Consider the following 14,074-nt stretch of genomic DNA (forward strand, 5'->3'; position numbering starts at 1 on the left):
TCAAGGTCATTTGTAATATTGATAATTATGATATTTGTGATTTGGAAGAAGGAGAGGGCATTGCCTTTGACTAAGTCTATTTTCCTATGACCATATGGGTACAATCATTTTTCTGTATGTTCTTAAGAGTAGAGATTTTAATTTGATTTTGTTATTTGAATTTTTTTTTATTTTTTGGACCAGTAGTAGTGTTTTTGTTAAAAATGGGGAGGGTACAGTCCTCTGAAGTTTTGGATTGAAGTTTACACACCTTGAGTGATGAGTAGGAGTGTATGGAGTGATATGTGAAGGAGTGTATTGTTGTGTGGTTTGTTCTGTTCCCGATGGGTTATAGGTCTAACGTCCTGATCCTGTGGCTCTGCGATGAAGTTGACAGTGTGATGGGGAGTATAAGCCAATTTGAAAGAATAGTTTCAATAGAATGTGTTGTTATTCACTTTGACATATGTTTAGACATTTGTATTAAGAATAATTGATAAAAGTAATTTATCATATAGTTAATGAACGGAACTAAACTGTTGTTCTGATCTGTCCTCTCGAGGCTATCATGAAAAGTGACATCAGACGGTATTTTAATGCATGGAAGAGATAATTGGACCGAACAGTGTGTGTACCTCAAAACCCCCTCTAACTGGCTGAAGAAGAGTGACAAAGGCGTTCAATACGACCCTGTCCACACCACTTCTACCGAGAGAAATGAGTCCGAGCCAGCAACCGGTGTACAGCATCCAATCTATCAACTGCTTTTCTCTCATGTCTTTTCTCAGGAGTGAGAGAGGAGTCCACATGGAGTGAGCATGGGGAGGGATCTGTTCTACACTTCACTTGTGTTGCTGGTATACTGGTTGACGAATGGACAAGACATAATCGGTGGTAAAGGTGATGGCGGCTCAGGTGAGACATTGAAATTGAGACATTATCACGGCCATCCACTTTGAACAGTAAAGCTATCTGAAGAAGACGAAAAGGACGCCAGAAGAATCAGTGCCTGAAGGAAGGGGTTTGTCAACTGTGCCCAAAATTGTTTTAGACTTTTGGGGTATCAGGTTGATTGTAGAAGTCTACAATACATACAATTATAGTAATTTAGATTAAGAATGCATTGAAATACTGATCTGTATTATAATCGTGATACACAAATTTAATAGTAGAATTATGGGATAATTATACTGGATGTTAATATAAATGTACATTCTGCCAATGTTGATGTGTGTTAAATTGATTTTTTTATTTACTTTGAGTGTTAGGACCAATTTGAATCACTGAGCAATGTCATTCAAGATTTTGGTTGGATAATTAATTGGGTTTTTAATTATGATTTGGAAACTGAATTATTTTTAAAACGGAAGGATTGATTTGAGTTTAGTATGTTAATAACTATATGAGTGAAGCCATGAATGTATTAGGGATTGATTGTTTTGATTGTTATGAACTAAAGATGTTGACACTATTCTAAGCATGCCCTGGTGAATGGAGAGGGTGAACTCTGATCTGGAGAGTGAAACTGATCCTAATCTATTTGCTCTATAGGCATTGCCTTATAAATAGTGGAATCATGATGCTTGTCTTGGGTCATGTTCATTAGGCACCAATGGAATATATTTTACTTTAACTAGGAGTCACTACCTGGATTTGTCCAACAATATATGCTAATTTTAGTTTCTGGGATGGAAATAAACATTTCCACCATACCATGCTGATCCATTGAAGTATGATAGATAACTAAAGCTTATTTTATTAAACTCCATTGTTGCATGCACTGCATTATGCATTAAACATGTGCTTTTCACTGTCTATGAAGATATAGCTTTGAATCTCATAAACTGTATGCATTTTTTGTTTTTCTTCATGGGTTCGTGCAGTTGACTTTAACATAACCTTCCCAGACAAATTGCTAGAATGCTTTTGAAAATGTGTTGGTGGTTGAAATAGGAGACCGTGCTGAGTTTCTTGGAAGGAGGCTGAGCCAGTGCTACAGCAGCCGGTCATGTGCAGGAACCCATGCAATGAGTTATTGCTTTTATCCTTCTTGGTTTATGTATTTTTGAGATGTGAATGAATGCTCTTAAATCTTGTAATTTTTTTTTAAGTTGAGAGGACTCTTGAAATGGGGGAATGTGAGAGCAAAATTGCAAGATTACGTTATAATACTTTTATTGCATCAAATGGTTGTTTCATTCAACAGAATTCAATACTCTTAACAGTTGTATGTGTGTTCTACTGAGGATGGGCCTCTGGGAGATCAAACTGACACGAGATGTACGATGTCTTTTGGGTGATAAAACCTAAAGAGCATTCCAGGGCATGGATTAATGTTTCTGTTCTATACCGTACCAGGGAGAGATGGTTCCAGTTTTGAGTCGCAGAGCGAGACACTGGTCTGTACAATAAAAACTGTTGACACAGCAGATACATTCTGCTATGTATTATAGGTATCTTTCATACAATTCTTAACCTTTGGCCCCAAGGTTGAAAGGGGTGTATCTTGGCTATAAAATACCTTTTTTTACTTTTGTCTTGGGGCTCTCAAGGAATCATCAGAGACAGTGATTCGTCGACCCGCCATCGCTATTTCAAAGCTCTCCCTAATAAAGGTTCAGTTTAAGTATAACTCTTGACTTGTGTGATACGTTTGTCTCTACTCATTTGATAATACAGAAATTAACCACCACACAATTTACTGTATATTTAATCATCATGAAGATAAGTTTCTTAGGCCTTATCATTATGGTGCTTTGTTTAGGCCTTATCATTATGGTGCTTTGTTTAGGACTTATCATTATGGTGCTTTGTTTAGGACTTATCCTTATGGTGCTTTGTTTAGGCATTCTCATTATGGTGCTTTGTTTAGGCCTTATCATTATGGTGCTTTGTTTAGGCCTTATCCTTATGGTGCTTTGTTTAGGCCTTATCATTATGGTGCTTTGTTTAGGCCTTATCATTATGGTGCTTTGTTTAGGCCTTATCATTATGGTGCTTTGTTTAGGCCTTATCATTATGGTGCTTTGTTTAGGACATATCATTATGGTGCTTTGTTTGAGGCCTTATCCTTATGGTGCTTTGTTTAGGCCTTATCATTATGGTGCTTTGTTTGAGGCCTTATCCTTATGGTGCTTTGTTTAGGACATATCATTATGGTGCTTTGTTTAGGACTTATCATTATGGTGCTTTGTTTAGGCCTTATCCTTATGGTGCTTTGTTTAGGCCTTATCCTTATGGTGCTTTGTTTAGGCCTTATCATTATGGTGCTTTGTTTAGGCCTTATCATTATGGTGCTTTGTTTAGGCCTTATCATTATGGTGCTTTGTTTAGGCCTTATCATTATGGTGCTTTGTTTAGGCCTTATCATTATGGTGCTTTGTTTAGGACTTATCATTATGGTGCTTTGTTTGAGGCCTTATCCTTATGGTGCTTTGTTTAGGACATATCATTATGGTGCTTTGTTTAGGACTTATCATTATGGTGCTTTGTTTGAGGCCTTATCCTTATGGTGCTTTGTTTAGGCCTTATCATTATGGTGCTTTGTTTAGGCCTTATCCTTATGGTGCTTTGTTTAGGACTTTATAGTTGAAGATCATCTATCTTTGTAATAGGTTTTTAAAATCACAAATAGCTTTAAAATACTTCTTTGCATAACAAGGTGAAACAGGAGGTGTGGGGATGGGGAAACAAATGTACGGTATGCGTGTGATAGTCAATTTTAAAATATGTTTTGTTTGTTGTTCCACTTGATCAACTAAAACAAACTGACATTGCAACACCAAGCCTAAGGTTGCAATCTCTACTCCCCAAGAGTGGAGGAAGTGTTTGGAAGGTGAGATATGAATCCCACTTGACACAGATAAGTGAAGGCTGGCTTTAACCCTTGGTGTTTCCTATTGTGACATGAAGGAAGCTTAGGCTGAAGTCCAGTCGTGACTGGCCTGTAGAGGCTGTGTGGAAAGGACTGCACCTACGTGGACTCTGGGTCTATGGTTGGCAGCCTGATTAGCCTTGTTTGCTCTCTCTCTCTACCCTTCTCTCTCTGTTTAGTGCTATCAAAGTACAGTTTACTGTATGTTTGACAGCTTATAGTCACAGAGCTCAGCACACACAGGCAGTGGTGCAGTAACAGTGAAGGTAACAGTTTAGTAAGTTTCATTGTTACTAAAGTAGGATTTCTAGTCATTGTATACAGTGGACTGTTGTGCTATGAACTGTGACAGGAGTAGAATTACATATTTTTGTCCGTGTATGAAAATTGATAATTATCTCTTGAATGGGTGTAGTAAAATAGTTTGAGAAATGATGCATTGACACTCGGTGAATCCACATGTCTGTTCACCATGAAGGAACATCCAGTTAGAAGAGTTTTGGGACATGGACAGTGGCATTAGCAGCAGCACTGGTGATAAGTCTGATGGGAGTACACACTGAATCCCTGCTAGCTGAAAGGACACGTCTGAAGAGCACAAGGTGGTCCTCAACCAGGGAATTAATGGTATGGACATTCATGTAATGTCATTACTAACAAAATGTAGAGATGGATTCTACAGTAAAACGTGTGGCTGTATCTGTTGCAGACTTGGGTTCAAATATGGGTATTTGATTATTTTCAAATAATGTGGCCTAAATCAACTACAGCTATTGGAAGTATTTGAATGTACTTGTAATGCGTCTGTGTGTAGCTGGTGTTTGATTAGTCAGGCGCAGGACAGCACATATGAGTAATGTACGCAATTTAACTGAACAATAATCACATTACACATCAAATAATCCAAGGCCACAATAACGGACCGCAATACAATAAACAATCACTCACAAACAAACATGGGGGAACAGAGGGTTAAATAATGAGCAAGTAATTGGGGGATTGAAACCAGGTGTGTAAGACAAGGACAAAACAAATGGAAAATGAAAAGTGGATCGGTCGATGGCTAGAAGGCCGGTGACGACGATCGCCGAACGCCGCCTGAACAAGGAGAGGGACTGACTTCGGCGGAAGTTGTGACAGTACTTTCAAAAATATTCTATAAAAAGCCTAATATTTGAAAATATTTTCAAGTACTTACTTCCAAATACATTATTTCAAATACCGAACAGACCTGGGTTTAAATGCATGGGAGTATTTATGTGTAAAATGTGTAGAATATTATTTAAATTATTCACAGCTGTAATTGCTGCCGAAGGTGCTTCCACCAAGTATTGACTCTGGGGTGTGAAGACTTACGCAATCAAGATATCTTTGTTATTTTATTGTTAATTAATTTAGAACATTTTCTCTAACTTTCTTTCACTTTGAATATGTGGAGCAGGTTTTGTAGATCTATAGGGAAAATAATTCCATCCTTTAATTGTCCATGCTTTAATCTTTCTTATTTAGATTTACCTTAAAGGCAGCAACATGTGAAGACTGTGTAAGGGGTGAATAGACGTTCACTAGGCACTGTATAACATTTTGCAACAACAACAAAAAACATTTTAATACACATCTTAAATCTATGAATAAAGCATCTGAACATCACACTCACACAAGAAGGCAATCATAAGCCATCATTTCTGATGAAAAAACACCAATATGAAAAATGTGTGTATATAGCGTTTGGAACGGTGTATTTCCAAATACATTCCTACACTACTTGTGTTTAAAAATAATAATCAAAATACTTACTTCCAAATACCTTAAATAGTCTGATCTGTAGCTGTCATGTATCATTTCAGGGGGATTTCATTTGGGCTTTAAATGGTATTGATTGAGAAGGGCTTTACTTCTCTGATGATGTAGAATGAGAAGCCCTACTGTATGTGTGGGCTATGTGTGGTAATTTTAAGTCTCATATCTTTGCTGATAGACAAACAAGTTTGTTTTGAGTCTCCATTATTCTTGAGGTAGTTCAAATGCCAAAGTCTAGACCGAATGACTTATTGACCCTTCTGCATCATCATTTCTATACACTTGTTCCACGTTTCACATTTGTTATCTGCTAATAAGAGCATTAGTGTATCATTGTGACACACTTTTGTCATACTAAACAGCTGAGAAATGATGTTAGAGCATCAATGTTTGATGAACACATTGAAATCCCATGTGTGTTGGAACTGCCAATATCCATCGCTGAAAAGACAGGGAGTGGCATGTTCAATGGATACTTTGGGGTTTTGTCAATTTTGTAAATATTTTTTATTTATTTCACCTTTATTTTACCAGGTAGGCAAGTTGAGAACAAGTTCTCATTTACAATTGCGACCTGGCCAAGATAAAGCAAAGCAGTTCGACACATACAACGACACAGAGTTACACATGGAGTAAAACAAACATACAGTATAAACAAGTCTATATATGATGTGAGCAAATGAGGTGAGATAAGGGAGGTAAAGGCAAAAAAGGCCATGGTGGCAAAGTAAATACAATATAGCAAGTAAAACACTGGAATGGTAGATTTGCAATGGAAGAAATGTGCAAAGTAGAAATAAAAATAATGGGGTGCAAAGGAGCAAAATAAATAAATAAATTAAATACAGTAGGGAAAGAGGTAGTTGTTTGGGCTACATTATAGGTGGGCTATGTACAGGTGCAGTAATCTGTGAGCTGCTCTGACAGTTGGTGCTTAAAGCTAGTGAGGGAGATAAGTGTTTCCAGTTTCAGAGATTTTTGTAGTTTGTTCCAGTCATTGGCAGAAGAGAACTGGAAGGAGAAGCGGCCAAAGAAAGAATTGGTTTTGGGGGTGACTAGAGAGATATACCTGCTGGAGCGTGTGCTACAGGTGGGAGATGCTATGGTGACCAGCGAGCTGAGATAAGGGGGGACTTTACCTAGCAGGGTCTTGTAGATGACATGGAGCCAGTGGGTTTGGCGACGAGTATGAAGCGAGGGCCAGCCAACGAGAGCGTACAGGTCGCAATGGTGGGTAATATATGGGGCTTTGGTGACAAAACGGATTGCACTGTGATAGACTGCATCCAATTTGTTGAGTAGGGTATTGGAGGCTATTTTGTAAATGACATCGCCGAAGTCGAGGATTGGTCGGATGGTCAGTTTTACAAGGGTATGTTTGGCAGCATGTCAATGAAGTCAATGAAGCCCCTTATCTACTTCCTCAGAGTCAGATGAACTGGTGGATACAATTTTTATGTCTCTGAGTCTTCATCCTGTAATGCGAAAGTTAGAGGTAGTTTCGCGTGCCAATGCTAATTAGGATTAACGCAATGTCTGGAAGTCTATGGTATCTACTAGCATGCTAGCAGTTGCCATAGACTTCCAGTCATTGCGCAAACACTAGTTAGCAACTTCCTTCAAACTGCATGCAGAGACATACAAATCCACCAGTTCATCTGAGTCTGGGGAAGTAGATAAAGGGCTTAATTTACAAAATCCTGAAGTATCCCTTTAATCATCATCATATTCCCTTGAATAGGTGTATGTAATGCTTAGAAAAAGCAATCCAGATTATCTGTTTAGATTTACTCAGCTTGACCTCATGTTACCCATCAACTCTGTGTGATCTAAGTACTGTGGGTGTTAATTCAGTTTGTTGCTATTTCACCCTGCAGAGTACCCCAGATACTGTTATGAGATGTTGATGGGTTCAGGGGTTCAGGCCGGAGAGGGAGTGTACCTGATTCAGCCTGGTGATTACTCCACCCTGGCCTACTGCGCCATTCAAGAGGGTAGTTGGACCGTAGTACAGCACATCACGGTTAACAGCAGCGTGGACTTCAACCGCACCTGTATCGAATACAAGCAGGGTTCCTGACTGGTGACCACTGGCTGGGGAATGAACTCCTCCACCACCTCTCCCAAGGGCCTGGACGCTACAAGCTATGTGTCAAGCTAGTGAACAAAGATTGCCATCACCAAGATGCGCAAGTATGTCCTTTTATGGTGGAGGAAGAGCGGTTTTGGTTCAGGCTGCATCTTGGTCTGTTCCAGGGCTCTGCCTTAGACACTCTCACCTAAGACACAAAGAACTACCTGCATGACAACCAGAGGTTTACCACCATGGACCGAGACAACTACTTCCAGAACTGTGCCGAACGGAAGTTTTGGGGTGTGGCGGGAGGGAGCTGGAGGTACGACGCCTGTGCTGGAGCCAACCTAAACTGCAGGAACGTCATCTACTGGCAGAAGGACTGCAACAAGGAGCACCCGTGTAAGTACGCCTGGATGATGGTAAAACCCTCGGACACAGTGATGGTGGTCCGCACTGGGGACTGTACGAAGGATGAACTGTGAGTGTTGTCTGGAGATTAGGTTGATCAATACCATAGATGTCACGCCCTGATCTGTTTCACCTGTCCTTGTGCTTGTCTCCACCCCACTCCAGGTGCCGCCCATCTTCCCCATTATCCCCTGTGTATGTATACCTGTGTTTTCTGTCTGCCTGTTACCAGTTCGTCTTGTTTGTTCAAGCCTACCAGAGGTTTGTCTCAGCTCCTGTTTTTTCATAGTCTCTCTTTTTCTCGTCCTCCTGATTTTTGACCATTGCCTGTCCTGACCCTGTACCTGACCACTGCCTGTCTCTGACCCTGAGCCTGCCTGCCGTCCTGTACCTTGGCCTCTGCTCTGGATTATCGACCGCTGCCTGCCTCGACCTGTCGTTTTGCCTGCCCCTGTGGTTACAATAAACATTGTTACTTCACACGGTCTGCACTTGGGTCTTACCTTGATACCTGATAATATGTGGTTGTACTTATGCAGTGGTTCTCAAAACATTGTTTACATAACAGAGACAATAGTTCAACACTTTTAATTCAGAAATACACAAGAGACCAAAATACTGTAATATACTTGTCACACATTTTTTTAAAGTAATAAAAAAATCTATCATTATTTTGGGGATTTCATACACGTAAGTCTCCTCCTCGACCTTCCCCCCCAAAATTGCAAGTGCGGTTTTCCTGTAGTCTAAATGATCACAGATACCAAACATTTTGTGGTCATGATATCATAGCTTATTACACGTGTTATACAACATTTTCAGTATTTTTACTCACTCACCCAATATCACTGAATGAATAACCTATGTATGTGTTGGTTGTTGGTAGAAAAACCAATATGTACTGAATCAAACAAGATTATATACAGTGAGTTTACAGTGGATTTTCTTATGATCAATTGCAAGTAGTACTCAGCGATGTCATTTAAAACATTTTTTTTATGTTATTTCTATCAATGGGTAGATGAGAATGATAAAGTCCAATACAGAATGACTCAAAACAAAGGCCTGTATCCTGAGGACAGATGGACGTAAAACAGATTGTTATGAATACATGACACAGAACAGTGCATGAATCAAACCCTGCTCTCCCCCTGAATGCAAATGCGTAGAGAGCTGTCACTGTGCTAAGTGACTTATAGTGACCCTGGGCTGATGAAATCACTCCCTGATAAGATGTTATCCTTGGGTCTTAACCGCCAAACAAAGAGGTACCCACTATAATTGATTAAAGGCTAATTCTTATCTGAACTTGATGACGTCACAATGACTTGGGTGCAGTGAGATCAGAACAACAAAAACAAACCTGTACACCAAAAAAGTATATATACCACCATCCAAAAGGGCACTCGGCGAGTGGGAGGGCAAAGGGGCAGGTGGGACGGCACAGGTAGACCCCTATCTGTGCACTTGCCTGGTTAGGTGTATACTTTATGCGGAAGTGTCCAGTGAACTATAGCATAAAATCACGTTTTATGAAATGTATGTGCACTTTAAAGCTGCTGAGTCGATAATAAAAGTAATAGTTATTTGGAAGAATTTGATACTGAAACCTCAGCATTTACTTTCATCAAATCTCTTCCCCTGTGTTTCTGTGCTATCTGACTTCATTTGGACTGTATGTGTTTGTGCTTGTGGAAAGATTGGCTGTTGAAGGTTTTATTGTTTGTATCTGACTAAAGTGAATGCCACACGTGAACAAGGCTTTGATGAGTGTACAATCGTTTGTTGTCCAGCTCGCTTTAAAACGACGACAAAAACTGTGATAGCCCTTAAAGCAAACACAATGTAGTCTAACATAATACCTCTAAAACAGTCAGAGCATGTTTTTTTAATAAAACATCTCTCACTTGTTTGTGCATGTCGGGTTATGTTTTTAGATTTTCATATTCAATGATGTATTGGTGTACAGTGTCAACATTTTCGGCAAAGCACTTGTGTATTTCTTGTGAGCAGTAAGCAAAGTACTGATGAAATAACAATACCATGAACAAACTAGTCTTGTCTCTAACCTTTGTACATTTGACACACCCTACCTGTAAGCATAATTCAAGTTCCAAACAGAAATATACTGTATCCATGTGTATCTTAGTCATATGGTCTTCATACTTCTTCCTCTGGAAGGACAGAGTGAATGGCTCAAGTTAGTCTGCTGCTCACTACAGGGTTTTGCCCGTACCAGTAGAGTTTCTCTTCCACTCTCTTCTTCTTCCACTGACAAAGCAGCAGCATGCGAAAGGTCTTCTGAAAGGTCTTGTTGCAGAGCGCGTAGCACATGGGGTTGACTGTGCTGTTGACATAGCATAGCCAGTAGCCCAGGTGCCAGAGAGACACAGGGATACAGTCAGAACAGAAGGTGGAGATGAGCACCATGATGTTGTATGGTGTCCATGTCAGGATAAAGGCCAGCAAGATGGCACTGAGAGTCTGAGCAGCCTTCCTCTCCTTGATCAGCACCATCCGCTTCCTCTTGGTCAGCTGGATCTTCAGAGTTGTGTCTATTGGCTTGCAGGAAGTGGTGGAGGGTGGGACACTCATTGAGTCTGCTGAGGAGAAAGATGATGGGACCATGTTGGTGTCCCCATTCTTGCTCTGCTGGGCACCACTGGTAGTGTCTTTGGGAACTGGTTTAAACTTGTAGGACACACACTTCTTGCTCTTATGGGAGTTGGTCTTGGGAGGCGTGTGAAAGAAGTTGTCCTCGTAACTGCTGAGCTGCTCATTCTCACAGCCCTCTGCACCCGTGATTGGCCCACATAACTGGTTCCGGTAGGTGGGCTGGAAGACCCCCGGGGACACGGGCTGCTCCTCATCCTCCGAGGAGGCATAGCTGTTGAAGGTGGTCAGCTGGTCGCTCTTGGACCACTCATCGTTGGTGGCAGCGGCTGATTTGGCTGCATGGCTCCTGTTGGAGGAGGACCAGGAGGCCTGGGTTCTGTCCCGGGAGGCAGAGCTGAGCTGGTTGCAGTTGAAGCAGGATCTGATGATGGTTTTCTGGGGCTTGGTGGTACCAGCGTCTGTGGAACTGTTGATGCCCTGGAGCTCAGCGAGGTCCTTGGTGCGACGCTCCGTCTCCTTGTAGATCCGACAGTAAAGGATGGTCATGATCGACACAGGGATGTAAAACGCAGCAATGGCTGTCCCAAATGTTATCACTGGCTCAGAGAAAAACTGGATCTGACACTGCCTCTCAGGGACGGTCCTTTTCCCCACAAAATACTGCCAACACAGTATGGGAGGGGCCCACAGGATGAGGGACACCAGCCAGGCCATGCCTATCATGACCCCAGCCCGTTTGGGGGTGCGCTTGGCTCTATAGGTCAGAGGTCGGGTGATAGAGAAGTACCGGTCAAAACTGATGACCAGCAGGTTCATCACTGACGCATTACTGGCCACATAGTCCAAAGCCAACCAGAGGTCACAGGCAATACTCCCCAGCGCCCAGTATCCCATCAGTATGTAGGAGGTGTAGAGGTTCATAGAGAACACACCTATAATGAGGTCAGCTACAGCCAAACTCAGTAGGTAGTAGTTGTTGACTGTCTTCAGCTGGCTGTTTACCTTAAATGACAGCATCACTAGGATGTTGCCCACTATCGTAATCAGGCTCACGATGGCCGACACAGTTGCTATGGTTATGACCTCCCATAGACTGTGTGTGGCAAGGTGGATGTCGGTCGCATTGCCATTTATAGATGAGTTCTTTATTCCTTCACCTTCCATGTTGATTCTCTCAAGTTGTCCTTATTGTGGTATCAGTGGTATGACTATGAGAGAGTAGTCTGTCGGGTGCGCCATCTTGAGTAGGATATCCTGAAAAGAAAAAATAATAAAATGAGTTAATAAAATAACAAATACAGTTTATAGGTGATCTCCTGATGTAAACTCAAAACTCCATGTAAATGTACAACGAGTAGTGCCACAAGAGCTACCAGCCACTAGATGGCAGTAATAATCAACAATCATCAGCTAGTGAGTTAGTGGGTAGGGCACCAATGTTTACACTGGCCAAAGATGGGGACCATGCACCTTGAAAAACCACTCAGTAAGACTGTTTAGGACCTCAATATAATTAACATGTGATAATAGCACCTATGTGTAGTATGCATGTTTGTGCTGTGTCATATAAAAGTGTATGATCACTGCCAAAAAAAGCTCATGTAGAACAATGTCTGAACATGTTAGGGCCATTAGGTCATATAAGCACTCACGTATCCTTTGCTCTAGTTATTGTTAATTCATCTAGTATATATGCATAGGTGGCTGTATTGAGGTCTATTACAGACAGTTTGTTACAGTACAGAGGTACATCAGCAGACAACAAGGCTTCACAGATGAGCACATTGTTCATTTTAAGCAGTCTAGCCAAACAGCTGTGACACTTGAAATCCAGGTCATTCAAAAATGAGTCCTTTGCTCATTAATATCAGCAAGCATGTTTGTCGTCTGTATTAAATAGATTTAGATGTAATAATATTGTCTCGGTGGCTCTCTGTAACCAGGGAGATGAAGGGATCACTTCTGGATGACAAAGACTGATTTCAGTGGAGCTAGAGGAAATATGCTTGAGTTTTGTACTGAGGGATCAATCAACTAGCAGACAAAAGGAGCTGTCATTTCTGTCCCTAGAGCTTGTTAGAATTGTCTAGTGAGTGTAGGTTGTAGCAGGTGTTTGCTCTGCCTCCTGGCTGAGTTCACCCAGCTGAAAGAAGAGCAGCATCCCAGTTCTTAGGTCACTTGGCTTAGAACTCCATGTGTAACGACGGGGATTGATAAAGCACAAATTAACCTGGACCTTTGCAGTTTCTCCACTCACCTTTATGTGAGATTAATCCACCTCAGATCACTATGGGGATGCTTGGGGTGCTAAATCCCAAACTGTGGCATATGTCTTTGTTTCAATGTTTCTGTACTGTTATCCTGGCTTCAGTCTCTTCACTATGCTTCTGACTGGGTTGACTTGGTTTTTAAACGTCATCGATGTCATGGCTTGTGATTAAGTAGATTGAAACTGTGCAACAAACAGACAGGCTACCTGAATTGTCCATTAGTTATTTAGCACTTCTTTTTAGGGATAGCTCCCTTTTTTTCAATTTTCGCCTAAAATGACATACACAAATCTAACTGCCTGTAGCCCAGGCCCTGAAGCAAGGACATGCATGTTTCTGGTACCATTTGAAAGGAAACACTTTGAAGTTTGTGGAAATGTGAATTGAATGTAGGAGAATATAACACAATAGATCTGGTAGAAGAAAACACAAAGAAAAAAACAACCTTTTTTTCTACCACCATCTTTGAAATGCAACAGAAAGGTCCCACATCTAGCCATCACTCTGGTTGTTCTGATTGTGTCCACAAGATGGCAGCAGAGTATGTGCAAAGTTTCAGACAGTAAGTCGCTCTGGATAAGAGCGTCTGCTAAAATGACTTAAATGTAAATGTAAATAACTTGAAGTATGAGCAAACTACATGACATTTAGCGTGAAGTCGCCCAGGTTAATTTGGGCAAGTCATGAAGGAGACATTTACATTCACATTACATTTTTCTGCAAGAATATCGTCAAATCTGTCAACTTGGACTTTGATTTAGCTTTTTCAGTATTAGTAGCCATATTATAAGTTCAACATTTGCAAAACAACCAGTTCTCATAACTTCATAACTCTCCATATTCTTATAATTTTTGTCCAAAAGGAAAAGGCTTGCTGTCGCACAAGGTTAGCAGCTACATTTTGCGATACTCCCGTAAAGCCCAGCTCATTGGCTATCTAGCTAGCTTTGGTTGACCCCGATTGGTGCTTTTTTGATAAAGTTACAGTCGATCAAGTGAAGACCGCCCGAGTCATCAGCGTGCCATGAAGGTGTTGCTCTCTGACAAAAT

General features: G+C 41.0%; 1 protein-coding gene and 1 pseudogene across 1 annotated transcript; one reads left to right on the top strand and one right to left on the bottom strand.

Annotated features, from left to right (window-relative positions):
• Positions 1–882: 882 nt before the first annotated feature.
• Positions 883–8,739, top strand: LOC135527192 (fibrinogen-like protein 1-like protein; annotated as a pseudogene).
• A 1,595-nt stretch (positions 8,740–10,334) lies between these two features.
• LOC135526969 (muscarinic acetylcholine receptor M5-like) lies at positions 10,335–11,918 on the bottom strand. Its single transcript, XM_064955640.1, has one exon. It carries the CDS (start codon positions 11,916–11,918, stop codon positions 10,335–10,337), a length of 1,584 nt encoding a protein of 527 aa, XP_064811712.1.
• Between the last annotated feature and the right edge of the window lie 2,156 nt (positions 11,919–14,074).

The sequence above is a fragment of the Oncorhynchus masou genome, chromosome 32 (assembly GCF_036934945.1).
Source record: "Oncorhynchus masou masou isolate Uvic2021 chromosome 32, UVic_Omas_1.1, whole genome shotgun sequence".
NCBI classification, from domain to species: domain Eukaryota; kingdom Metazoa; phylum Chordata; class Actinopteri; order Salmoniformes; family Salmonidae; genus Oncorhynchus; species Oncorhynchus masou.

Bases quoted from the DNA above. Each gene is read 5' to 3' on its own strand.
- LOC135526969 (XM_064955640.1), bottom strand. From the start codon at position 11,918: ATGGAAGGTGAAGGAATAAAGAACTCATCTATAAATGGCAATGCGACC.